At 44.4% G+C, this 27,340-nt stretch overlaps 1 protein-coding gene across 1 annotated transcript in view; it reads right to left on the bottom strand.

Moving 5' to 3' along the window:
* The window catches only part of Papss2 (3'-phosphoadenosine 5'-phosphosulfate synthase 2), a 67,705-nt gene extending 45,901 nt beyond the window's left edge, over positions 1 to 21,804 (bottom strand). The window contains exon 1 of the mRNA XM_075973846.1: positions 21,600 to 21,804. Coding sequence (XP_075829961.1) covers positions 21,600 to 21,626 — 27 coding nt within the window. The 5' untranslated portion in view covers positions 21,627 to 21,804. The remainder of the gene's footprint in view (positions 1 to 21,599) is intronic.
* Positions 21,805 to 27,340: the final 5,536 nt, after the last annotated feature.

The raw sequence follows: 27,340 nt of genomic DNA, 5'->3' as shown, positions 1-27,340 counted from the left end.
AATATTTCAGTTTATAATTTAAATAAAAACTAACCACAAAAAATAGAGATGAGTTACACCAGCGCCTCACAAATCACTTTCTTCAGACTTTTCCCTATGATGTTCCTGTGTTTTCTTGGCATGGAAATAAGCTGGCTTTGTCAGCCATTTAACTGCTCCAGAACCTTTGGTGTACTCCCTCGTGACAGCTCCATACCGGAACAACCCAAATGTCTATCAGTTTGTAAACAGGCAAAAAAAATTAAGTCTGACTATGCAGCTGGATCCTACTCCACCATAAAAAGGAGTGAGATGCTGTCGCCTGGCTCTCTGTGATGAGCTAACGAGCTAAGGCAGACACGGAAACCACGTACTCTATCATTCCACACAAACGGGAAAGGACAATATCTGGAGATGGAAAACCTGGCACTTTCCTGGGTCTTAGGGCAGGAATGGGAACAATTGCACAAGGGTCTGGGGACGTGTGGTATGACAGGCAGGTTCTGAAATCGAGGCAGTGGCTGTGCAGCTCTGTGGCTTTTCTAGCAGTCTCTGAACTTTTTCGTTAAAATGATGTGAGCATTATACCCTCTGAAGTTGTCTTTAAGAAAAGTCCCTTTGGTGCTGGGGAAAGAACTCCATTGGCAAATTGATTGCTGTACAAACACAAGGATCCAAGCTTGGATCTCCAGAACCTTCACAAAATGTCTCTTGTGGCAATGCATGCAACCCTCAGGCTACTAGGTAGAGGCCAGACCGTCAGATTTTTGCTGGCAAGTTAGTGGAGCCAAGTGGGTGAGCTTCAGGTTCAGTAATAGACTCAGCCTCAAACACTCAGTGCAGAGCAACTGAAGAAGATACTGGATGTGATCTCACTTTCACATACACGTGAGCCCACATGCACATGCATGAACATGTACACAAATGCAGTGTACACACAAGTGTTGACTGTCATCTTAGGGGCTGGAGAAATGTCTCAGTAGGTAAAGTTCTTGCTATGCAAACCCAAGTCTTCTTGGGAAGACCCCAGTTTTTTTTCTCATGTAAAAGAACTCAGACATAGTGCACATGCCTGTCGGCCCACTGCTGGGGAGACAGAGGCAGGAGCATCTCCAGGGCTTACTGGCCAGCCAGTCTAGCCAAATAAGTATTCTACAGGTTCAGGGAGAGACCCTGTCTCATGTGTAGCCTTGTTATGCACATGTACACACATATAGACACACAGACATGGACCCACCCCACACACTGTCACATGCACGTGGGTGAGAGAGGCCCTTTCATTCTTTGATAAAGTCTGAGAGACTCTCTTCAAAATTCTTATAATCATCCGAAACTCTGAAATCCTGACTCTGCCTGAGATCATACACAAGAGTTCATTTTCATTTGATACACAAGATTTCATTTCACTCTGTCTCACCATTACGACTCGTCTCCCTGGAAAACCTTCTGCTTTGATACAGGGTTCTCGTGAGAATGACCCACGCTAGCCTCAGTCTGAGAATATCCCATCCTCTGCCTCCCAAGTGTTGGGATTAGAGGTGTGCATCCCCATGCTCGGTTGCCTGGTAATCCCTTTCATTTCTGTGTAAGCATGAGTTCAAGAATTTCAAAGCCATGTCTAGATTTCACAGTGTCCATGAGAATACAAGTTAGGTTCCAGGAAATACACAGGTAAAGGAGTAGAAAACCAGTAACGTGATGGAAAACTCCACTGCCTTGTGTCTTCATGTCAGCACCGGTTATGTTTGTGACTGACCATTCTAGCTTGTGTTGTAGGATAGTTAGAAGCAACCTCTTCCTTAGCCCGTTTGGGAAGATTATAAGGTCCAAACATTAGCATGCCCCCCCCCCCCGCCTCAACATTGGATGAAATCAGTCCAGCTGAGAACCAGGGATTGGAATGAACAGATCCTGACCACCCACAAACAATATGTGTGATATAGCTGGATAGGTACAATACGAGGCAAAAGGAGACATACATAGAAGAGTCTGCAAAGTTGAATTCTGTTTAGGAGAGTTCAAAATGGTCATGCTGATCTGGAGGGAGGCACCAGGGAGCTAGGAAGCACTGTATTTCCCCATGTGGATGCTGGTTATACAAGCATGCTCACTTCATGAAAATTTAGTGAGCAGTATACTTAACGTTTACATATTTTATTCATGCATATTATCTTTAAATAAAAAGTCATAAAATCTGGGTCATTGGTGCTACAAAATCTGGGCATTTCAAGGTGACGCAGGAGGGACCTAACACCTTCTTAACAGGGTGCCAATTCATCCTTTTTTAGACCCACCGTGGCTCCTACCGGTCTCTCCAAACTGTGGAACAGAAACCCCCTGTATTCCACCCATGAATGAAAGCTTGTTCTGGCCACACACTTCGTTAGCCAGGTGCCAAAGCCAAGACTGAGCCTCCAACTGCAGTTTTCAGTTCAGACTCGCAGAGCACAGGCCTCGAATGGATTTGAGTGCGACACTCAAATCGCGAGACGGCGAACAAACGTGGGAGACACACTCCAGCGAGAGAGAACCGAATGGCGCCGCTCCGCAAACCTGGGAGCCTAACAAAGGCCCTTTGGGGAGTGCCAAGGTGACCCTCTGACAGCTGCAGCTGACCACGGGTAATCAGAAGGGATCCTGCTCGCTCGCTTACGCCCCTAACCTCTGTTGACCAATAACTTAATCTTACAATAGTGGGCCAGATAGGAAAATGGAAATGGAATTTGTGACGATAGTGACCTTTGATCCCATCTGCATTAGAAAGGCAAGATCCAGGGCTAATTATCTAATCGATTACAGAGAAGTGCACACCCCGTGCAGCTCAGCTAAGGGCCTGAGAGCGCCTCTAAGTGTCCCCCACATTTACAGACGTCTCTGTGTGCCAATGTGCTTATTTACAAAGAGGAGACGGACAGATGACTCCCACAGCTTATGGTGTCTCCCCACATCTTGTGAACGGGGCTAACTGCCACTTTGTCTTTTCAGAGTTCAGGTTCAGGCTGAGGTTGTATTGAGGGCTTCTCTCCTGAAATGAGTTCACTGTTTATACAGGCATGTGAATGCCGTGTTCATCTTGCCTCCAGGGAGGCTGTGAACAAAGAAAGGACACGTGTGTGGGTGATCACAGTGCTCGACAGGCTATCAGCAACAAAGCCTAGTGTTTCTGGCCCAGAAACCTCATGTTTTCTGCTAGCATCCACGAGACGATGGCAAGTTCATCGGAAAAGGGGCAAAAATCTCAGCTTCCTGCCTTATTCTTGCTGAGCTCATTGCTATCTGTAGACTGAGGAAATATGGGGGAGTTTGTGCCTTCAGTTATACACTGACTGGTGACCCCATCAGTTTCCAAGGGACAGTCCCAATCCAATGGTCTCAGAAATGGCCCTGGTTACACTAAGTGGATCACAGAACAAAACCAAAAGCCATGAATCTGGGAAAGAGACAGGTAGGCCATCCAGACTGATAAAGGTAGGAGAAAGAGTCAGCTTACATTATAGACATGTATAAAATTGTCGTAGCACAAACCTAGTTTTAAAATAATACTGAGACCTCTCAACATTTCTGACTGTATGTATACATAATCTTTATCCTGTTCTCTCCAATTTCATTATATACATTATACATAAAAGTTACTTACATGTATGCGTTTTTCTTTTCTTTTTCTGTTTGGTGTCAGGGTTACTCTGCTTAACTCCTGACTATCTTGGAATCCACTCTGTAGACCACGTTGGCCTCAAACTCATAGAGATCCTCCTGCCTCTGCCTCCTGAGTGCAGGGATTAAAGGAGTGTGCCACCATTTCCTGGCCTAAGTTTCTTTTGTCTACAATTTTTTTTTGTTTTCTTTGAAGAAATCTACAATACCACTCTCTTTGATGGAAGTAATAATACAGTTGGTTTAATTCATATCTTTGTAGATATGTTATATGGATTTATAAATGTATTTCTTTGTCCAAATTGTTACTTGAATGTAAGTATCATTTTACATTTTACTAAATAAAGTGCTTGGAGAGTTGACAGCATTGGTATATTATCCCATCGAATCGCTTTTAATAATTTTAAATCAACCTATACCATGCACACGTTGCCGCAGTGACACAGTATATGGTTTAATCTTCCTAGTCATTGAAGTTTACCTTGTTCCCAACATTTTGTCATTATACATATACCATCAAACAATGACAACTTACGTGCAAGGTTTTTATCAAAAAATGAGTGCTAGAATTTGAGTTGCTAGCTTACAGAACACGCACACATTAATTGAAATTTTGACAGGCTTTGGCAAGTCTCTGTGGAGCCTGCACTGAGACATCGCTCTACCCTGGGCTACACAAGATCAATGCAGAAACAAATCCAGGAGGTTGTGGCTTGCACCTTTGATCCCAGTACTAGGGAGCCATACGCCTTTAATCCCAGGACTAAAGGGAATATACAATGGGAGGAGAAAGAGGCTTAGTTTGCTTAGGATGCTGAGTTTGCAATTGCTCAACCTTGGTCGAGGTAAGACTTCTCTAGTGGCTTGAATGCTTTGCTTTTCTGGTTTTCAAGTTGAAACCCAATATCTGTCTCCGGGTTTTTATTATTTGTGCAGCAATCATACAGAGCAGAAAACCCACCAGTAAGAATTGATACAAGGGACTGGAAAGACAGCACAGTGATTAGAAGTGCTGTTGTTCTTCCTGATGACCTGAGTTCAATTCCTGGTTCTGACCTGAAACTCCAGTTCCAAGGAATGACGCCTCTTCTGACCTCCACTGTCTTTCTTACATAATACATACTTACATAAATGAACATAAATATTTAAAAATTTTGTTATAAATTTGAATTATCTAATCTGAGTAAGCCTAAACAACCACATTATGTACCTGCCTTTTGGTTTATTCATGCATTGAGAGTCAATTAACCTTTAAGAAGATTACAGATACATAAGATAACATATTAATTTTTAAACCTCATGGGATAAAGTTAACAACCATGATCAGTTAAAGCAATGCCAGGTATCTATTAGTTTGGATGAAAAGGTACAAAGATTATAAATTAATTGTATTCAACTTATCTGATTTCAGACAGTAGATATTAGGCATAAATGAGTAATATTTCTGTCCTTGAGGTACTGACATATTTTTTCCCTTAGGAATGCCAGAAATAGGCTAACCCATAAAGGAAAGACAAACTTGCCTCTGAAGGTTCTTCCAGTTTGATAGATGTGCTAAGAGAATTCTTGATTGATTCCCACCCTGACACGTAAGGGTCAATAGACTATTTATAATCTTACACATTATAAACAGTCACAGCCACTCGTTTATGCCACTCTTAATTGTCACAGAAGAAGAGAGAAAATTTACAAAGACTGCAGAACAGCAGATGTGGAAAGAGTGGGTGCCTTTGGTCCTGGTAAGGCAGGACAGGAAGGGCCGGCTTGTGAAAGTCCCAGCTGGATGTTTAGCTTGACATCCTCTGTGAAGAATGTGGCTACTGCAGAGGTCTGCACCAGCTGGCAAATGGCCCGAGAGATTTGGGGAGAGGGAAAGAAGGTATTCTGAAGCCGAGAGAAGCCACTGGCTGCTGCCTAGCTGGGCCCTGGCATGCCATGGAGCTTCCCTTTTCCAGGAGGAATCAAGCCAGGCTAAACTGAGGAATTTCCTCATTAGCTTTTAAAGACGGTCGCTTTGCTCCAACACAGAACAGTGCTGTCAGATGCCCCAGGAATGGGATCCAGACTTGGTAGGACTGAGGAAGACAGGATATAAGCTCGGCTCTCATCCAGATCTCAGGAAAGTAAGAGACACATTGAGATAACCAGCACAATGAATAGTTGCAAGACGCACAGAAGCCATCAGGTAGATGCACTTTCTAACCCTGCCCATAACACATCGCACTGCACAGACAAGTACATCCCCAGTTAAACCTTGGCTTCTCTGTACATGAATGATAAATACACTCGACTGAATACAGCCGCAGAATGACAGGAAAGACTCTGGGTGACTGACCTGCACTAGCATTTGTATTTTTCACCAATTCCAAATCTAGGAAATACATGCATGGCATATTTCAAAAACCCAAAACAGAAATATTTTGCTTTTGCTTTTTTTAAAAAATAGTTTATTTTTATTTTAACTTTATTTTACATGCATTGGTATGAAGGTATCCTATCCCCTGGAACTGGAGTTATAGACTGATGTGCGAGGTCCTTCTGTCTGTGTTGCTTTTATTGGTTAATGAATAAAGAACTGCATTGAACCTATGGCAGGGAAGAACAGAACTGGTTGGAGAAAGCTAGGCTGTATGCTGGGAGAAAGAAGGGCAGAGTTAGAGAGAAGACATGGAGTCTCTGGAGACAGACACTGGGAACTTTAGCTGGTAAGCCACAGTCACGTGGCCATACACAGATTAATAGAAATGGGTTAAATTTAAATGTAAGAGTTAGCCAATAAGAAGTTTGAGCTAATGGGCCAAGCAGTGATTTAATTAATATAGTTTCTGTGTGGTTATTTCTGGGCTAAGTGGACTGGACGGGAACTAACTAGTGGCCTCCCTTCTCTTACAACAGACCCTTGTGAGCTGCCATGTGAGTGCTGGGAATTGAACCTGGGACCTTTGGAAGAGCAGCCAGTGCTGAGTCATCTCTCCAGCCCCACAGAAATACTTTTAATACAAACTATAATTCAGTGTGAAATGATCGGTGTTTAGCTTGTCACTGGAAAATATTGAGCACCACAAGATACAGGCCAAGGGGATTGTGCTACAGGCAACAAGAGGCAATACTAAATAATTGCTCTCCTTAACACCAAAACTGTAACTATGTGGACAATCACATCAATGAGGCCTTCAAAAGTAAGTAAGGGCATGGAGAGGTGGCTTGGTGGTTAAGAGCACTGACTGCTCTTCCAGAGGACCTAGCACCCAAATGATGGCTTGCAACCATCTGTAACTCGAGTTCTAGGGGATCCAATGCCCTCTTCTGACCTCTGCAGGCAACACATCTGTACACATAAAATAAAGTAATTTTTATAAAAGTAAGTAAAACTCTCCCTCATATGACCAATCATTACAAAATTTAGCAAGTGTTTTTAAAATGCAGACCCAACTTTCTGGCCTTATCAGGGGGTTTTGGGAAACCCTGAAACTATGTATAAAGTATGTGTGTGCCCACATGTTTGAGTGAACATTTGAGCAACCATTTCTCTTTCCTGAATCAGGAATCCCTTTGGGAGCTGGGAGTGGTGGCATGTGTCTGTAATCTAGCATTGGGAGGTGGGGACTGAGGTAGAAGAGTCTTTTGTTTGAAGCTAGTCTGAGAGATAAAATAAGACCCTCCCTCAGTAAAATAAAGAGCGAAAAATAAATCTTTGTTAGTGTAGGCCCCCTTCTTGGAAACAAAATGTTTCTAAGTGCATCAAGAACAAAGGATTGCAGCAGGCAAAAACTGAATTCCAATGATCAAAGTATCTGGAGTTCCAGCCTGGTAATAAACATACTTATTTATCAGCATTGAATGCAAGATCTCGCTGTCTATAGAAAGAGCTATAGCAGCAATCTTAACTCTGCAGTGATAAAAAGCTCGGCTCTGCTGTCGTATCTGCAACAGCATCTAGTGATGTGATGTACACACAGCTATGGTTTCTATGACAACTATTAACATTGCTATAGTTTGTCATCTTTGCTTCTAATGTGTTGAATTTCAAATATAGGCATAAAATGTGCCGTTCCCCTCTTAACTTTGAAACTCTGAACTCTCTGCAGTCTAGTGAGGAACCTCGGACCTAGTCATGAGCCCTCTTGAAAAGCCTCCAAGAGGGTGGGAGACTCAGCTGGGAAGCCTTCGATGCTCAGAATTCCACATACTGTTCCACTCTGCAGATGGCTACAGCACCCTGGGCAGGTCCAAATAAGCACGGAAAGCAAAGGCCCTTGGACATAGGACAGCAGGGGGAGGCTCTGCGGAGCTTTGCAACTAAAATCCAAATGCATTTCTTATTTATCTTGCACACATTTCGCATTCTGTATAGGAAAAGAAAAAAACAAGCCAGGGGCCTAAAATGAAGTGTCACTAAAGCTCACAAACACGAAACACGAAGTAAGCCACACATTCAGTTCTGGGCAGCAGCCTGGCATGCATCTAGAAGCAAAACCCTGGATAGTCACAGAATTCATAAAAATGGTAATCTCTGCGTTAAGACAGACCCCATCCCCGTGAATCTTTATAGAAATATTTTATAAAATGGGCTGACAAATGGGCAAAAGTGCCTGTCACCAAACCTAACAACTTGAGTTCGAGTCCCAGGACAGGCTCCTTAGTGGGAGGAGTGAGCTACCATATGTTGTCCTCTGACCTCCACACACGGCCATGCATGCCCCCCATAAACAAACAAACAAATAAATAAAAAGAGAGACAATCCTATAGACCTTTCTAGAGAGAATATTGTAATGAATAAACCTCAACAATACTAACAGGAAACAGGAAAACGTTTCACAAAAAAATTTAAAACAGCATATATCTTTAAAAAAAAATGGCAATTAAAAAAAAAAACCAACAAACCAAGGGCAATATAACAAGCCTTGCAGCGTGGGTGATAAAGTGCAGCTCTCCAAATGCAGCTATCTCCAGCCGAGCACTAATGGCCAGTAGGCCTCATCATCAGAACTGAACACAGAACCCCAAGCGGCCCACGGCAGGAGGTGGCAGGCTTTGCTCAAGATCTCCAATCCCAGACATCTGCTCTGAGAGCAGCTGTGGTCATCATAAAACGAGCATCCCGTGTGCCGACGAAGCTGCTTTAGAGACAGCGAAATTTTAATTCCTTACATGTTTCATATGCTGTGAGTCAGGTAGGAAGTCCCTCTTTGATTTTTCCTTAAACCTTCTAAAAATAAAGAAACAATACTTAGGTTACGAAAGGAAGCAAGGGACTGGATTTGAGCCACATAAAAACAGGCATCATTAGGGGAATGGATTCCCGTGTTTAGAACAGTTTACAACACTGGGCTTTCGAAAGAAAACCAGGCCAGTTCATGGTTCACTTCATAATGAACTCAAGAACTGGTAAGAAGGGCTCTTCGTTATACATGCCGTTCGAATATCTTCAGCTACTCTCAGCCCTGAGAGGACATGTAGGCTTGGAGTTTCCTCCGCTATCAATCAGCTGGCCGTTTGCTTTATCTTTTTATTTTACTGTCCTCATCTTTGACAAGTAATCTCAAGTGAACCCTTTATCGAGAGCTGCTGGGATAATTAATAACCGCACAAATAAAGCCTTGGCAAGCGTGATGAAATAAAGAATCATATACACCCAGAGGAACCCCGCTCCAATGCACGGTGACAGTCACCCTCGTGGAAACACAATACACTTCAAATCGAAGCTCCTGAAATGTGGGAGTCCCCCTGCACAGAGAGTTCAGTAGGGACCACAGTGTTCTTCTGCCTTGGTGCTGTGTTACCTCTGTGTGTTTTCTTAAGGTTTTTTTTTCAATTGGTTCTGTTAATCGGACTGTGTATATGACATGGGATCCTTGAACCACACAAGATTAAAATTCTTTGCTGAGCCAGGGAAATGCCAGTGTAACCTTCAGCACATCCCAGAAGAGGCTCAGAGCCCGTTGGCCTTTGGGACCTTGTAACTCATGAATGCTCAACTGTGAAGCTCTTACATAATGAACAAGGCAAGGTCTAGAGTTACGTGTAAGCGGCAGCAGTTAGTTCTAAGCACACTTACCCTTGAGTGCTTGCATTCATTCACCGGAACAATACAGCCTTGTACTATTAAGGTGAAATGCTGGGTTTGAGTCCAAGGACTACTGTTTTTAACCCAGCCACAGGGCTGTATTCAAGCTAATGTCTACTGCCAATTAATGACATTTGCTAAAATCCACATCTTCTAATGTTTATACAACTTTCCAAATAGTCCCCGGGGGAAATAATTTTCAATGTGGGACCCCATCTTTTCAATTTCTTCACTTCATTAGTCTGCATCCACAAAGATAAAATTAAAACATGTGTTTAAGTAACCAGATAGTATCCATTCTCACAGTTACAAAATCTTTTCCATCTATCCTATTAACTGGGAGGGTTGGGCTGGCTGAAAACAGGACAAATGAATCTAAGAAATCCAACTACTCCACAGATTACAGTGAGGAGGAGCTGGGACCCTTTATGGAAAGGCCCTGTAGAAATGCTACTCCCTTCTCCCACTCAGCAAACGTCTTAAGATCAACAGTGAGCCCTTCTGAAGATTGACAGTGCGCCCTTCTGAATGCCCAAGCAGTTTATGTTTTCAATAAGAATTAATAACACAAAGAATGTTCATAACACCCTGTTTCAACACTGTGAAAAGAAGAAGAAGAAAGAATAGAGGTGTGTATGGGGACCCGCATTTCTTCATCTATTTCATGTGGCTGTACCAACAGAATACCTCCCTCTGGTAGACTTTTGTGTTCCATTGTGAAGTCATGGATAGTGAAAGTCGGTGTTTACTTGGTGACCACTATCCCTTCTATTTAAATAGAAGAATTCTTCTCCAGTAGAAACTCTAATTTTACTCCCTACAATATACTTCCCCCCCCCTACAACAAACTTGGACTCCATGCTCTTCTACAGTGGACTTCAAGTAATGGTACCCAGACCTTCCCAACACCGAGCCTCACAACACTGATCGACAAAACACTTGAACTTCCCTGTACTATGCAGATGAAAATGATTTCTCCAATTTTTTTCTTGCAAGCATGACATCGGATGCCTGCTACAACCCCATGACTTCTAGTAAAACTCTTCACCCATTCCTGGTGAAATGAGTAAAGAGCTGGTGGTCCAAACTCTTAAGCCTTGCATTCCAGTTAGGTCAAAATTTTACTGTAAAAAAAAAAAATCTTCTGGTGGTCTAGTTTCCAGGGTCCTTTTATCCTCTATAAAATATGCTTAGCTCACATATTGCCAGCTTTCATGGAAACAAACTATTCTGTCCATTTTCATTGAACACTAGCAAAGTAGTAAGGCTAAGCCGTCAAAATTATTGCTTGTCCAAGGAAACTTTACTCTCTTCTTTCCCCCTGAGAGCGGAGATGTATCTGATAATGGGAACACAAAAACTGCCGAGGAATGCCTTCTAATTGAATTCATTATTGTCTTGAAATATCGGTGGTAGATAGCTGCCAAAATATTGTCCAAATGAGGCGGCAATATATCACGAGCCAGCTGGGCATGCCACTTGGCATCACGCCTCACTCCCTCTGTGACATCAACAACTTAATTAGCGTGAAGCGAGAAAGCTTTTAGCCGCTTGTATCAGCTGAGTAAGCTCCCTCCGGACTGTTGGTCATACACTTGCTGGTGACTTGGTAAGGACTGAAAGAGCTAATGTGTAGGATGCCCCAGTGTTGATGCCAGGTAAATAAGGACTCAATAAATACTGGCTAAGAAAAAAAATAGACCACAGCAGAGGAGAATTTTGTATTTGTCAGAAAGCATGTTCTAAAAAGCGAAACTCCAGATAAGCGTGCAGACTCCGTGGTTAGGACTTAACTGTCCAGGTTTTATGTGCACGGCTCATTTAAACCCAGGGATGAGTATGAATGTTTTTCTTATTTTTCAGTAACCACACAAAACACTGTGGTAATAGAGACCCAATGGACTGAGAGTTGTAATTACGGATATAAATGAGGGGGAAAATACTCTTTGGGGACTTGGTGAGCTCAGCAGATATACCCAGGGGCCTTGTGACTGCTGCCATCAACTTCCCGATGCCTCATGGACCTGGGAAACAGCAGCCATGGAAGGTTGACCAGATGGCACTGGTCTGAGGTTTGCACATGTCACTGAATCCAATCCAGTTTTCGCCTAGTGTGATTTTATCTGTATTGCCCATGAGGTGATTCTCTCTCTCCCTTCACCCTTCCCTTCTCCTTCCCTCTCTGACAGACTTCACCCTGAGGATGACCTGATCTTTCCACCCTGCTGCCTCTGTCTCCTGAGAGCTAAGAGTACAAGCTTTTTAGCACCAAGCCCAGCTTTGCAGCACAGACTGAGGGTTAACCCAGGACTTCCAAAGGCGTAGCAAGCAGTCTGACAACTAAATTTTACCACCATCCTGATATCTTGATAGGCAGTGGTTTGGAGGGTTTAAGAAGAAATGAATACATGTTTCTAAAGACAACCTGGCTGGGATACTTTGGAATTGTCAAACTACATCTTTCTAATACTGCTCTTTGGCCTGCATTTCTCCAGAAGATTAGAGCGAAGTGCTAACCTTGAGTTGGGAGTATGGTCTGACTCACTCACTGATAAGGCAACTAGGAGGTAATATTTATCTTATTTATAAAAAATCATTTCTGGTTGACTAGAAGTCAAGACAAAGTTGTAGGGGAAGGGCAGGGCCATTTTCAAAGGACATACGATAGAGAGAAAAGTGCTAGGTGCGTGCTGTGTAGTCGGGATTGCAGCCTAATGGTGGAGTCACCAAATTGCCACCAGGGAGGCCATCCGGGACCTAACAAAGCTTCCGATTGCTGTGCATCAGCTGTAATACAAGGCATTAGAGGGGAAGGTTCTTAATTTTCTGCAATGTCTGTCTTCCTTGAACACACACACACACACACACACACACACACACACACACACAAACATGGAGGATAGATAGCTTAAGGATTTTTTGGGGAGGGGGCGCAGCCTAAGCAGATCAAAAAGTAAGAAAAGGGAGTTGCTGATATATAGTTCAGTAGTGGAATTTTTGTTTCCTGACCTCGCACAAGGCATTGGATTCAGTCCTCAGTATCAGGCATGTAAAAGTTAACAGTAGAAAAAAAGGGTTAAATATATAAGGATAGTCAGTTGGAAATTTTATTGCTTTTGATTCAAGGCCACTGAAAGACTCATGGGGCAGAAAGCTTATAGGGTACAGGCGCCTCATTTAGAAAAAAAAGAAAATGCTGTGTTTAAAACAGACTTAGGACAATGAGGAATACTGAGAACTCAAGAACAATCGCAGAGGGTTTTTGATCCTACTGCACGTACTGGCTTTGGGGGAGCCTAGGCAGTTTGGATGCTCACCTTAGGAGACCTGGATAGAGGTGGGCGGTCCTTGGGCTTCCCACAGGTCATGGAACCCTGATTGCTCTTCGAGCAGATGAGGGAGGGTGACTTGATCGGGGGAGGGGGAGGGAAATGGGAGGCGGTTGCGGGGAGGAGGCAGACATCCTTAATAAATAAATAAATTAAATAAAAAAAATAAAAAAAAATAAAACAGACTTAGGCCATTTGAACGGGCTAACATCTATAACTAAAGAATGTAGGGCGTCAGTAGCTAGACTCAATTGTGGAGAGTGGAGTTCCTGGCTTAGACCTTCAACACATATTTGCTTAGTCAATAGACAAATACATAAATGAGGACCTTGTCAGGAACAAAGAGACAGGATGAAGATACCGGCAGATGAGGGACAGCCATGAAGAGAGGACTCTCCAGCAGGGGACTTTAACGGCTATTCACATTTTTAAATGCTAGCTAAAATAAGAAAATCACTCTTGTTTTTTCTCTTTTAAAAATATATTATCTTGATTACTGTGTGTTTGTGTGTGTGTGACATGAGCACAGCTCTCCATGGAGCTAGAGTCACAGGCTGTTGTGAGCCACCTAATGTATGTGCTGGGAATTGAAATTGGGTCTTCCGGAAGAGCAACCAGTACTTTTAACAGCTGAGCCCCATCTAATACCTTAAGTTGCTAGTTTTTTTTTTTTGAAACTGTGAAGGCATAAACAAATGTCCATACATTAACAGTGATTGAAGCAGGGTGTGGATAAGTGAGGCAGGTGGGGGCATAATTTAAAAAGAATCTACCAGATACAGGTTAAAGAAAAGTAATTGTGGTGTAATTTGTAGTGTAATTATGCTGTATATAGTTGCTTGGTTGATAAAAACTCTCTCTCTCTCTCTCTCTCTCTCTCTCTCTCTCTCTCTCTCTGTGTGTGTGTGTGTGTGTGTGTGTGTGTGTGTGTGTGTGTGTGTGTGTGACAGAGTCTCACTATGTAACCCTGGCTGGGTCAGAACCAGCTTGAATTGGCCTTGAACTCACTGTGATCCACCTGTCTCTGCCTCTACCTCTGCCTACAGAGTTCTGGGATTAAAAGTGTGCACCACCATCCCTGGGAAATTTGAAACACTAATAATGAAACACATAAAGCAGACATGAACTAGTTAGTTACAGCTAGTGTGAATCCATCATAGAAATGAACGTTATGAATGAAGCAGCATTTTAGAGAACATGTTTAGACAGCTGTTTTAGGAACGTTTTATAGAAGACCACTCTATTTTTTTATTACCGACATTAATATTTGTACTAGACAAACTGAGTTTGCTGGGCGTAGACCGTAGCTGTATTTTCACAATACTGGTTACTGGAAACCAACCTCAGCAGTAAACTTACAACAGAGGAGGAGTCACCCCAGCCAACAGGACACACGACATACACCAGGCATCATTAGGGCCTAGTTCCATATCCTGCACTTTTGCACGGCAAAACTGTTACATTAGGTACCTATTTATCCTAAATTGCGGAAAATAGTGGTGATGAAGCAGGGTTGTGAAGGAAGAGCGAGTTTACAACAAACCCTAGGCTTATGCCAAACCAGCAAGCCTTCTGGGCAGGTTTTGTATTCTTTATTAGAAGACAGGCAAGGGGGAGCTTAGAGGATGAAGTTTCTCGGGAAAGGAGTGGAGGTAGGCTCCTCTGCTAGGCTTAGGGGACAGGGAGACCGTAGAGCTTCAGGAATGCAGAAGGGTGAGGGCATTGTTGTGTTTCTGATCTCACAGGGAAGAGTCCTAGGTGAATCTCAGCAGTTCCCACTGTTCCTCAAAGTCCCAGGGCTGCACCAGAAAGCAAGCACAGTGATGTTACGGGCTTGGAGAGAAGAGGTGTTTGAAACTGCAGCGGCCTTTCTCACATGAGAACCAGACCAACACAGAGTATGTCAGGGAATGCACATCTCTAAGGCTACCAAGGCTAGACGGGCAAAAGAGAATTCAGTTTCCTATTTCTGACTGCTTAGCTGATTCAAGTTCTCTTGTTCACGGAATACTCCCTTTTAAAAATAGCATGGAGGGGAGGGGGATGCTGGGGAGATGGCCCATTGGTTAAGAGTCCTTGCAGCTCATACAGAGGACTAGAATTTGATTCTCACCACTCACATCATGAAGCACACAACTGCCTGTAACACCAGTTCCAGGGGCTCTGACATGCTTTTCTGGACTGCACATGCATGCGGCATATACTCACACAGGGACACACACAGAGAAATGAAAATAAATCTTTTGCTTGTTTTAAGACTGATTCAGGTTTGGTCAGACACATGCTGGGCATGAAATGTTAGTGAAAACAGGAGCTGAGAAGAGCCAGGGGTGTTTGTCTCAGCAGTGAGGAGTTAGCTGTTAGGTTTCAAACCTGGGACAAAGGGCTGTGGTGCTTACTTAACCTACCAAAGCTGATGCTGCCTTGTCAGGTTCTCCATGTGGTATGGGAGGTCCTTCTGACTATGTGTTGCTTTTATTGATTAATGACTAAAGAAACTGCTTTGGACCTATAGCAGAGTTATAGGGGAACAGAGCTGGGTGGGAAAAACTAAACTGAATGCTGGGAGAAGGAAGATAGAGTTAGAGAGAAGCCCTGGAGCCACTGGAGATAGACACTGGAAACATTACCCGGTAAGCCACAGCCATGTGGTGATATACAGATTAATAAAAATGGGTCAATTTTAATATAAGAGTTAGCCAATAAGAAGCTAGAGCTAATGGGCCAAGCAGGGATTTAAATAATATGGTTACTGTGTGATTATTTCAGGTCTAAGCTAGCAGGCAGCTGGGAAGAACAAGCAGCCTCCTCCAATATCCGTGCGTCCCTCAGTTCCTACCTGTTTCAGGGCCTTCATGGCTGGCATTATCCCCACTTGCCTGAACTCTCCAGCCCAGGGGCCTGGGCTGCTCTTCTCTAGGTAATCCAACCATTCTGGTTATCCACTCTTTTCGTACCTTTGGGCCTCCTGAATGCTGTACCTGACTCCCCTCTCTCTCCTTTCTCTTCCCCTCCCCGTATCCCCACATGGCACAGTTTAGTCTGGTCATGTCCGCTCTGGACTCTCACAAATGTTCCTTTCTTTGACTACACCCACCCGGATATCTGCCTTAAATCTTTCCCACCAAACCTAGGAGCAGCCATGTTCCTTCTCCTCCATCATATCTAGGAGCAGCCATGTTCTTTGCATGTTTCCTTCCCTTTTTATTTTTTTATCCTTTAGCCTTTTACAGATAGCAGCTAAAAACGCTTATTATAGTATAACACAGTCTAATTAAAAACAGAATAAAACTATGGAATGGAAAGAAGCTACCAGGCTGAAATCTGGAACAAAATAGGAGCCCAAAGAGCAAGTTTGTGGGCGCTTTTCCCCTTATGGTGCATTTTTGCTGGCAGGAACATATGTGCACTGATTGCAGCAGCCAGATTAGTAGAAACAGAACGGAAATCAGTGTAGGACACACACACAAGACCCTTTTCCTATTATTCAGGGCTTCTCCAAGTTGTGCCCTGAAAATAAGGGTGAACCAGAACAAGGCCACCTTCTAGCCCTCTGAGGACAGTAACTCTGGGGTATGAAGGGCATGTTAGGGTGGGTGGAATTTTGTGAAAAGGCTGCATCCACAAGGTAGGTCTTCGGTACACACTCAAATTCGTACCACTTGGGTGGTATTTAAAAAGAGCGAAGTTATGTTCTAATGGTCACAGACCAGGAGCGAAGCCAGGATCAAAAGCAACTCAGTCCTGATAAAGGCCACACAGCCTCAAAGAATTCCAGGAAATAATTTTTGGGGCAATAATGACAAATTCCTAGTTAAAAAAAAAGATAAGCCAACACACAAGAACAAAAAGGGTCAATATCAAATGTACTAAAAATGCACATTTTCAGTGGCGCACTGATGAATTTTGTAGCTATGAGTTCAGCCATTCATTCCACATGTCTTGGGCAGCACGGCAGGTTCTGAGCATACAAGCCGTGTCAGCTGCCACATGAACAGATTGCCCCGGCACTGAAGATCTGCTGACCTCCCTGCCATCCACTGAAGCTGATTTACCTTTGTTTTCTGAAGTCTCTAAAGAGTTCCAAACACAGTCTAGTGAACCCTTTCCGTTTAGTGGCAGATTCTGAAATAAACAGAGGTCTCTTAGGACCAAAGCTGACATCACTGATTCCTTTCTCAGGATCTCATTCCCTGTAGGTTCCGTGGTTGAGCTAAGCCTAATTATTCCCGAAGAAAACCACAGAGCCAGGTGCCTTAGCAGGAAGATGATAAAAGGCAAAGATAGCTATCTTAGGGACAAAAGCCTCAAGGGTAAATATCTCTAACTTTATGAAGGTCCAAACAGGTGACCCATTATTGGGAATCACAGCATGAATGGGAAAACATTGATTTTTTAAGGTACACCTGGAACTAGGCAAAGGCATAGGAAGGGTAGAAGGAAGTTAGACCAATATTTAGTCATACGTGGACTGCTAGTCTTCACCAGCGTGAGAGCCAAACTATCAGTAGTACAACATTTGGGTTACTGACGTGTGTTTGTCCACCCAGGTTTTCTCAGTAATTATTCAAATGTCACCTCCATAATTCTGCATTTGTTTTCTCTTATTAAACATCCGAGCGGTTGTCATTTACTCAACCCCCAGTAGCCCATGCCTTCTTTGTTATGCCAAACCACAACAGTACAGTGCAATAAAAGTAAATATAGGCGTGTGCCACGAAGCATTCAGGATGTGGAGCTGAGAGGACTGTGAGGTTGAGGCCAGCCTGGGCTACACAATAAGATGATATTTCAAATGGTAAGAAAATTAAGCCACTTTGATCCCATTTTACACACGAGAGACAGTAGGCAAGAAGGTGACTTCCTGAAGCAGGTGCTGGGGAGCGTATTAGTTTTACTGGTTCAACAGACCTGAAGTTATATCATGCTCTGGTCACATTTCTCCTCTCCTGGAGGCTCAGTAATTTTCCATGGTGAGAGATGCTGCGGGGATGAGAGGAAGCCTAGCACATTGGAGCTCACAGCTCTAGCAAGGACCGGCCATTCCCTCCACCCAGAGATGCTTCATCTACACGTTCATGTCTTGACTGGGACAATGTCTTCAACTGGTTTTAAAAGTAGCTACTTGTAAGAAAGCAAAGCACCACTTATAAGAATAATGAAAATGTAGACCATTGCCAGAGCTGTGGAGAGCCCTCATGATTTTATCACCTCTTCCATGCAATTCCAACACCCACTTGCTTTACCCTTTAGAAAACAAACTCCCGGGGGCTGGAGAGATGGCTCAGTGGTTAAGAGCATTGCCTGCTCTTCCAAAGGTCCTGAGTTCAATTCCCAGCAACCACATGATGGCTCACAACCATCTGTAATGAGGTCTGGTGCCCTCTTCTGGCCTGCAGGCATACATGCAGACAGAATACTGTATACATAATAAATAAATAAATAAATAATTTATTTAAAAAAAAAAAAGAAAACAAACTCCCATCCAAGTACTAACCGGGCCCAACTCTGCTTAGCTTCCGAGATTAGCTCAGTCATAATTTTTAGTTGACAGTCTCCAGAGGATCATAATATAATCTGTGAGTCTTGAAAAATGCCAACCCAGAAGATAGTGCAAGAAGTCTGTACCCTGGCTTGGCTTTCCTTTCTTTACTGGCATCTCAGACAGGCTGTCTTTCCTTCCCCAGGTATCTATCTGTGTATACAGGGGAGAGGGCTGGAGTTAAATCAAGGGCAGAAGAGAGATGTGACTGACAGCTGTTTGTTCTCCATGGTAAAGATGGTTAACACAGAAGGGATGCGCTACTTTTCTTTATTAAGAGTTTGATTTTTTTTTTCTAGAGCTTGTTGGAGGAGGCCGCTGTTGGCTCCTGGCTGCCCGGCTAGCTTAGACCTGAAATAATTACATAGAGAATAGAGACTGTATTAATTAATTCACTGCTGGGGCCATTACCTCTAATTTCTTATTGTCTAACTCTTACATACTAATTTGACCCATTTCTATTAATCTGTGTATGGCCATGTTGCTGTGGCTTGCCGGCTAAAGTTCCCAGCGTCTGTCTCTGGCAGCTCTATAGCTTCTCTCTAACTCTGCCTTCCTCTTCCCATGCTATAGGCCAAGCCACTTTCTTTATTCATTAACCAATAAAAGCAACACATTGACAGAAGGACCGCCCACACCAAGAGCTGATGAAAGAGTCCACGTACTCTTTCATTTGGTTGTTACCATTTACTGGTCCTAGAATGTTATAATCTGGAAGACTATATTCACCCAATAAATCAACAGAAACCTTGAGGGAAAGAAATTTTGTTGTTGACAAAAATTTGCCAATGCAATATTCAGGTTACTTTGCATCTTCCACCCAGGTTTCCACACTCATCAGGCACACAGAAGGGGGTCCCACAAGCATCCGAAGTTATTGAGGTGACTGCTATATGAACAGACTGTTCTCTTCTGACCAGGCAGAGAGCAACATAAAGGTCTCTTCAAATCCATGAAGGAAAGCCCTTACCAGGCTGCCTCCTGAGATGGCAAGACCTGCTTCTTGAGTAACTGATGAGTTCAGAGGTCACATGTGTAGAAAGGTTTGATTTATTCTGTAAGGTGTCCAGACCCAGTTTGAGTTAACACTGACAGCTTCACCTGCACCCACAACCAGCCTCTTACAGGATTAACAACAAGTCCTGGGCCTTTGCGGAACTTGGGGTGGCTGTTGGAAAATAACTGTTAAGCTAGGGAAAAGTTGGGAAGTTCTTCAGTTAGGCCTTGGGGTACTAAATGATCACTGCCTCAGAACGGAGAAGAAAGAAGAGGAAGAAGCAAAAGGAGAAGGAAGAAGATGAAAAAGAATAAGAAGAAGGGAGAAGTAGGAGAAGGAAAAGAAGGAGGAAGAAGAAAAAGAAGAAGAAGAAGAAGAAGAAGAAGAAGAAGAAGAAGAAGAAGAAGAAGAAGCAGCAGCAGCAGCAGCAGCAGCAGCAGCAGCAGCAGCAGCAGCAGCAGCAGCAGCAGCACACTCACTGGAACCTGGAGCCTCTGGGTTGGACCTTTTAGGTCCTGCCTTCAGTCCTGTACTTCACAGACTCTCTCTAACTGGAGGAATAAAAGGGAGAATTTACTTTCTGACTGATGACTGACAAAGTCCCTCCTAGGCACTGGAAGCTCTTGAAGCAGGTGAGGAGGTGAGACTAATTGCCACCAACATTAAAAAAAAAAAAAAGACTGCTATGGCAGAAAACATCACTTGGCGCCTAACAGAGCTTGACCAAGTGATGCAGGGGCACAAGCAATAGTCATAAAGCTCATTTCATGCGGTCCGGAGGGTCCCTCTACTTTGAAGTTACCCATCAGAAGCAACTGAACTCCCAACTGTTGTCCCATCTCATAGTGATGCCACCTTCCTCCTGGACACTTCCGCTGGTCCAGTGTGACACCCCCCCCACCTCAGCCCAGGGCGCAGGGCACCCATATTTTCCCGTAGTCACACCTCCAGTTCCTGACCGACTCCTCCACCCTCCTTTCCTTTTCACTTCTCCAGCCCTCAGAGTACGCTCGTGAGCAGCGTACAATGACATTTATTGAACACCTACTACATGCCAAGTCTGTGTTTACTCGCCGTCGCCACAGTCATTGGAGGCAAGCAAGGCGGCGGTAGAGGCCAGTGTTCAGCAGCCGGCTTGCTAGCTGGGTGGGATTTTATTTAAGGCCTGGAGACCACATCTGAGGAATCCGAATTCTGTCTGTAAGGTTCCTTCTAACTCAGAGCCTATGATTACTACTGCTTTTCCTCCACTTTTACTGGGCTAGAGTGTCACTTTTAAGAAGGCAAAATTTACAAGAGTCAGACAGGGTTGTTATGGGGGAAGCAACTTTAAATATACCCCCAGCTTTCCCATGAAAAGGGGAACTGCCCAGATTCGCTGTGGAGAAAACTGTAGCCTCTGGAAACCCTCCCGCTTATCGTACTTATCAAACAGAGCTCCCCGCGCCCCACAGCGTGCCAATAGGTAGAGAATCACACTAGAGGGTTAAAGCCTGCCGGCATGGAAATGCAATTTCCTCCAGTTAGCCTAGATAATTGCAGTTCTGTGAAAGTCTATCATTAGTTCACTCCAAGAAGGGTCCCAAGTTAGAAGAACCCCGGTGGCTGTCGCTGACGTGTGGTCAGCGAGCAGATCTGGCAGAAGCTCAGCCCACCACCCACTCTGCGCGCACTGAGGTCCAGGCGAAGACGGGGCAGCGGGACTCGGATTGGAGGAAGAAGGGACTTTCCTATCTGGTCCTATTTTCTGGTTGGGACCCACTTCGCAAGCTCAGGAGGACTCTGGCCCGTAGGATACCCACCCCCACCCCCGGGAATGGAGGTTCCCAGAGGCACCGGGCAGCGAGGGGCTCCCCGAACGTGGCCCGCTGAGGGGAACGCGGACTTAGCCCCACGTCCCTGCCTGTCACCGAGCACCCGTGTCTTCCCTCCCGGCTCTGAGTCCCGCGTCCGAGCCTCCTGGGGAGGGCGGGACCCACTGCGGGTCGGCAGGGCGGGAGGGGACGGCCAGGCAGGCGGCTGGCAGCCTACCGTCTTCTGCTTCTTGACCCCCGACATGCTGTGGCTGTGGCGGAGCCCAGATCCAGGGCGCAGGGACGCGGATGGCGGAGGTGGCTGCTGGACTCCAGGGAAGGAGGTATAAAAAGGCTCCTCAGACACGTCGCACTTCCCTTGACCGGCCCCCTTCTCCTACTCCTCCTCCCGCCCCGCTCCTCTCCGCCCCGTCGGCTCCGCCAGCAGCGCCCAGCCCCGGGGACCCGGCAGCCGCCAGGGCGGGGTTCCCCGCTGGCGTCCTGCCAGCTCAGGTCTAGGACAAGCTCTGAACCCAGGAGCATCCTTCACAGCTCACTCTATCTCGCATCCTACAAGAATCCTCGGGACCCTAGAGTGTACAGAGTTAAGGGCGAGCACATTTGAGGCCACCAGGCTTGTTGCTGTGGACCTCAGAGCATCAGAGCCTATGCTGTACTTAAACCTTATGGATGCTCACTCTACACTCCCGTGATCCCTGCCTTATTCCTCGTGTGCCACCATCGTGGCCTGGCTTCAGGCAGCTGTCCTTCTCTCCGTTTGGCAAATGAGGTTATTGAGATATTTAGGGTTTCCCCAGATTATATTCCAAGAGAGGGGATTCAAATCTGGCCGGTAAGTGCAAAGTGTGACCCCCAGGCATCATTACAGCAAAAACAATAGAAAGCCCGAAGTTTGTGAATTAACTGCACTTCGCGCCTGGCATAGTGGTCAGGGGTCCTGCCCAGCCCACGGTGGCACTGACTGATCAGAGGATTTGCTGTCACCAAAGGGCAAGTCTGCAGGGCCAGACTGGGAGGCTGGACAATGGGAGACCTGACACCGTTGCTGTTCATTCCAATCTTTTCCCTACAGTGGCTCTTCTGTCTGTGGGATGGGCCCAGAGGAGGAAGCCATGCCAGTTGAGGAGGATTATGGTTTTTAAGTTTTGTGAGATGCCACTCTCTGGAAGGACCCAAGTGTCAGGGACAAGTAACGCAGAGAGAAGCTATGTTGACCAGCACCTTTGGGGACAGTCACTGGGCTTCCAGTACCCTGGCTCCCTGCATGAGGACACAGGAAGGCCTACAGACCGGCTACCTCAAGGGATCCAAGAAGGCCCACAAAGTCCCTGCCTCTCCAACCCCTGTGAAAGAGCTGGAGAACTTTTCTCCAGAGGTGAGGGATGGAATTTTTCTTTCAGACCTAATTTACTCCTAAAAGATGGTCAGTTTTCTTTACACCTGAGGAGTTATTTACTGCTGTCCCCTATGCAAGGGAAAATGAGAAAGAGAAGTAAACCGTGAGTCATTCTTTGAAAGGCAGCCTGCATGTTTGTAGTCTAGAGGGGTTGGCCTACTTATTTTCTTTCATTTTGAGGAAATTGCAAACATCCCGTCAGAGCACAGCTAGAGGACAATCACTGGGCTTGAGTTTCTGCTCTATACACAGCTAGCAGATATTAATTTATTTTATATGAGGCTTACACAGCAACATCCTGCTGGTATCCCATTGGGGAAAATCCCTTTTATATCAGATTCAACCATATCTTGGATCTTGTTAGTCTTGCCCTAAGAGAAGGTTCACAAAGTGCAGACGGAGAGATCACGCAGCTTGCCTGACCGTTGCGTTCTTTTCTATTTCACAGTGAAAAATTCTAACTGTGTTCTTCAAACAAAGACGGAAGGTGAGGGTAAATCCTTAAGGCTACTTCCTGGAAAAGAAATCTTTGTTGTCTCAGATGTACGAGAAATTCTGAGATCGTTTATCTAATTTTCCTGTCTTCGGCAGTGCACATCAGAGGCTCAGAAAAAGGGAATCATAGGGGCTGTGATCCCTAGTTAGGAGTAGGACTGAGACTCAAATCCAGGACTCCCCCAAGTGGTCTGACACCTAAATCACTAAGATGCCTAGGGCAACTATTTTGACACCCCATGACAACCCGAGTTTCACCCCGACGAGTCAATTAATTTTCAAGGACTGCTTTTGAACATGTATTTTGTTAATCTTCTAAAGATGTCATATTGGAGGTCTCAGCTCCCTTGGATTCAAGCCAGGTGGTTATGACCCTTTAACACCATAGATTACTGGTTTAGTCAGATCTCAGCGCAGCAAGTTTAAACACACACACACACACACACACACACACACACACACACACACACAAACACACACACACTAAAAACTTACTCTCCTAAGTCTGTCTTCTTCAAGGCAAGGCCCTGGAGTTTTTTCTATCTCACTACTTTTCTTACTCCTATAAGACAGCACTTCTGAGGGCAGCAGAAGCTGAAGTTACACTCAGGGTTCTGTGTCCAGGGAAAGGGAGAGACTCACTGTGGGCGGGGGAAGGGCTGCATCCAATCATCTGGCAGATGAACACCATCTTCCCTGCTCCAGTGCTAACATCCTCTCCAAGGCTGTGTTCATCACCTTGGGCCATGTGGGACTGACCTACAGCTCTCTGTACCACTCACGGCATTCACATGAGGGCCCAGTTTTGTCCATTTTCTTTTCTTTCTAGAAACTGTTGAGGCTTGAGTAATCTAAAAAGGTGAGGCTGGCTAGCTGGTCCTTTTTGTTTAGCAAAGTTGGAATCAATCAACTCCTCCAAACGACCACGGGAAACACAAAGAATTCAAGTTGGTGAGTATTTAATGTCCCAGGTTCCCCAGCATATTTTAGGGGTGCTCAACATATTTTAGTCAAGGATCTAAGACACCACCCATGCATGGTTATGACAAAGGAATTCAACCGCGTTGCCCCCTAGTGGCTGTAATGCATAAGTGTTCGAGGAAAAACGGAATTGCTGAAACTCCTTACACAAATGTAGGTAGCATTCTATTCAGAAAGAAGTCCTTCCTGTGGCTTCTGAACAGGCTTCCCAGAAACAGGCGACAGCCAGGCAAGAAGACACTTATAATCCATTAGGAGAGATGAATTCTCTCTAATCTGGTCACTTCAACTAATACATGTCTGGAACAGGTAAAAAGAAATGATAAAGGCATGTCTTATCTGGTTTACTGTGACTTAAAGCACAACCATGTCAAAAACACCTTGAAGGACTATGGGCTTCTCTCATGGTGTGGGGTCTGCTGATGGGCGTTCACAGCCTACCCATATATATATATATATATATATATATATATATATATATATATATATAATTTGGGCCTGAAAACATGGCCCTGCAGGCCAGCTCCAGGGGATCTGATGTCCTCTTCTCACCTCTTTGGGCAGCCCCCACCACATACACATAAGTAAAACAATGCTAACAGTGCTAATCATAATACTAGTAAAAGTCCTTTTACAAATTAAGAGCATTTAAAAATCCATCCGAGAGGCAACGATAATCTTGTTTTCCTTCAAGAGGCAGCAACATGTCTTCACCCTGTATTTGTCTGTTGTCTGGCCTAAGGCTGATTCTCTGGGACCGCTAGGAAGGGACAGTGGAGGCTGGTTGTCAGGGTTCCCTTGTGGGAAACTGAAAATGACCTGGGACTTTAAGAACTGGCAGGGCTGTGTGAGCCCTCCCTTCTCCAAAGTGGGTGGTATGGAAATTTAAAAAAAATTACAGGCAGAGAGACTCCTGAAATCATATGGTGTGTGCAGCAGATTACCCAGACTGCCCTGCTGATTTTAGAAGACGAAGCAGAAGAAGAGCGAAGGTCGGAATAGAGAGCATACTGTTCTGATCAGGCAGCGACAAGAATGTGTGTGTTCCTCATCATGCCCGTCATGATGAGAGGATGTTAGCTGTGCGGCAGTCTTTGGTGGGACTGGGAGGACACTTGTGAGGTTCTAGGAGGAGAATCAGATATCTAAGGCATCCAAAGTCTGGTGAGACAAGTGTGTGTGTGTGTGTCTTCTTCTCACTATGTGTGCATGTGGTGTGTGTGTGTGTGTGGTTCATGCACAGTGAGGCTCACAGTTGATATGGAGAATCTTTCTCAATTGCTCTTCCACCTTATTCTTCAAATTAGGATCTCCATCCAGACTTAGAACTCACCAATTCAGCTAGCCTTGAATTGCTCTGGGAATCCATTCTTGCACACCAAAATTGGAACTACAGGTAGACCACCATGCCCACCCATTATTTCCCTGGGTTTTAAGGGAATCTGAACTCTGGGCCTCTTACATAGTAACTGCTGAGTCACTTCCCCAGCTCCTAGGAAAAAGTCTTAAGAACTGGGCTAGTTGGGCCTGGTGCCACAGGTTTGTAATTCTAGCTACCTGAGAGGCCAAAGCAGGAGGAGGGAAAGTTTAAGGTCCACCTGGCTATAGAGACAGAAGAACCAGAATTAGTGGGTATCTGGAGGGACAGTGGTAGTACAGAGCAAAAATCAAAAGCTAGGGCAGTGGCTGCAGACTTTGAAAACATTCATATTTGAAGTTTTCCAGGGTAAAAGGAGGCCGGAACAGGGGTGGCATACCACCTCCTGACTGACCGCTGAGGCTGCCTGGGCAATGCAATGGGCTCATTTTCTGTCCTCATGCTCCTGGGTCTCCTTTCTGAAGAAACCCAGTCTGTCACTAAAGGTTCAATGAAGTCTACAGAGAAAAACTAGATGTGGAACATTAATAGCAGACCTGGCCACTCAACAGCTGCCTCGCAGGGAAAACTGTATATATAATCCAGGCAAAACCAACCCTCTTCTCCCATGTCTCAGGTGGAATCCAGCCCAAAGATATTGTGTAGTCTTTGTATTAATTTATAGGGATGGCTGAGTGGGTAAAGGCAATTAAGGCAAAGTCCTGTGACCAGAGTTCAATCCCCAGAACCTGTATGGTGGAAGATAGAACCGATTACTCTGAGTTGTCCTTTGACCTCTACATGGATACAGTGTCGAGGGCATGCACTCTTCAGTGGGCATGCTCTCTCTCTCTCTCTCTCTCTCTCTCTCTCTCTCTCTCTCTCTCTCTCTCTCAAGCACGCACACACACACACACACACACACACAATGTAAAACAAAATAAAACAAGTAGACTTCTTAGCATGATTGCATGCTGCATAAAATGCAAACAGGCCATTATAGAAATTCCAAGTTTCAAGAAAGCCCAGTGAAAGCAATAGCAGCATTTGTTTAATGGCAGGTAAACCAAAGACTTTAGTTCATGAATTGACTGTTTTTTCCTCAGCTTTAAATGGATGCTTTAAAGAGATGGTTAGCAAAGTGGCACATACTTAGAAATGCAAATGACTGGAAAAATATTCAACTAAACTATAGTTACTAAGTTATTCAACTAGTGGTTTATTTAAATAATGTATCAAGTGTAAATGTTTTAGGAAATATATTTTAAAGAAAGGAAGAAAAGAAAAAGGGCGAAAGAGTGAAGGAGTGGAAAAAGTGCTTTTTAGATGAAAATTGAGCAAATTGAATGATGGAAGAATAGAATGTCTTTTGAGATATTCAGGACGTAGCTCAGTTTGGCCTCAAACTCACTGTGAGCCAAAGGTGACCTTGAATCACCAAGCCTCCTGCCTATATCTCACAAGTGCTAAGTTTGTGGACTTTCAACAACTTGACAAGCACTAGCTCACTTTAACGCACAAAGAAGATTTATAATGATCCACATCTTGTAGGCCTTCAGACTCCTGAAAGTGTTATAAAAGTTTCTATAAATCCTGTACATTTTCTGAAAACTTTTATATATGCACTAATATTATTTAAATGTTTAGGTGTTATAGAAGAATAACTCACAGTCACTTAAAATGTTATCAAATTCATTTCTTGATCTTCATGTAATATTTCCATCACTCA

This window comes from Microtus pennsylvanicus, chromosome 5, assembly GCF_037038515.1.
Source record: "Microtus pennsylvanicus isolate mMicPen1 chromosome 5, mMicPen1.hap1, whole genome shotgun sequence".
Classification (NCBI taxonomy): Eukaryota; Metazoa; Chordata; class Mammalia; order Rodentia; family Cricetidae; genus Microtus; species Microtus pennsylvanicus.
This window is presented reverse-complemented; position numbering and strand designations above follow the sequence as displayed.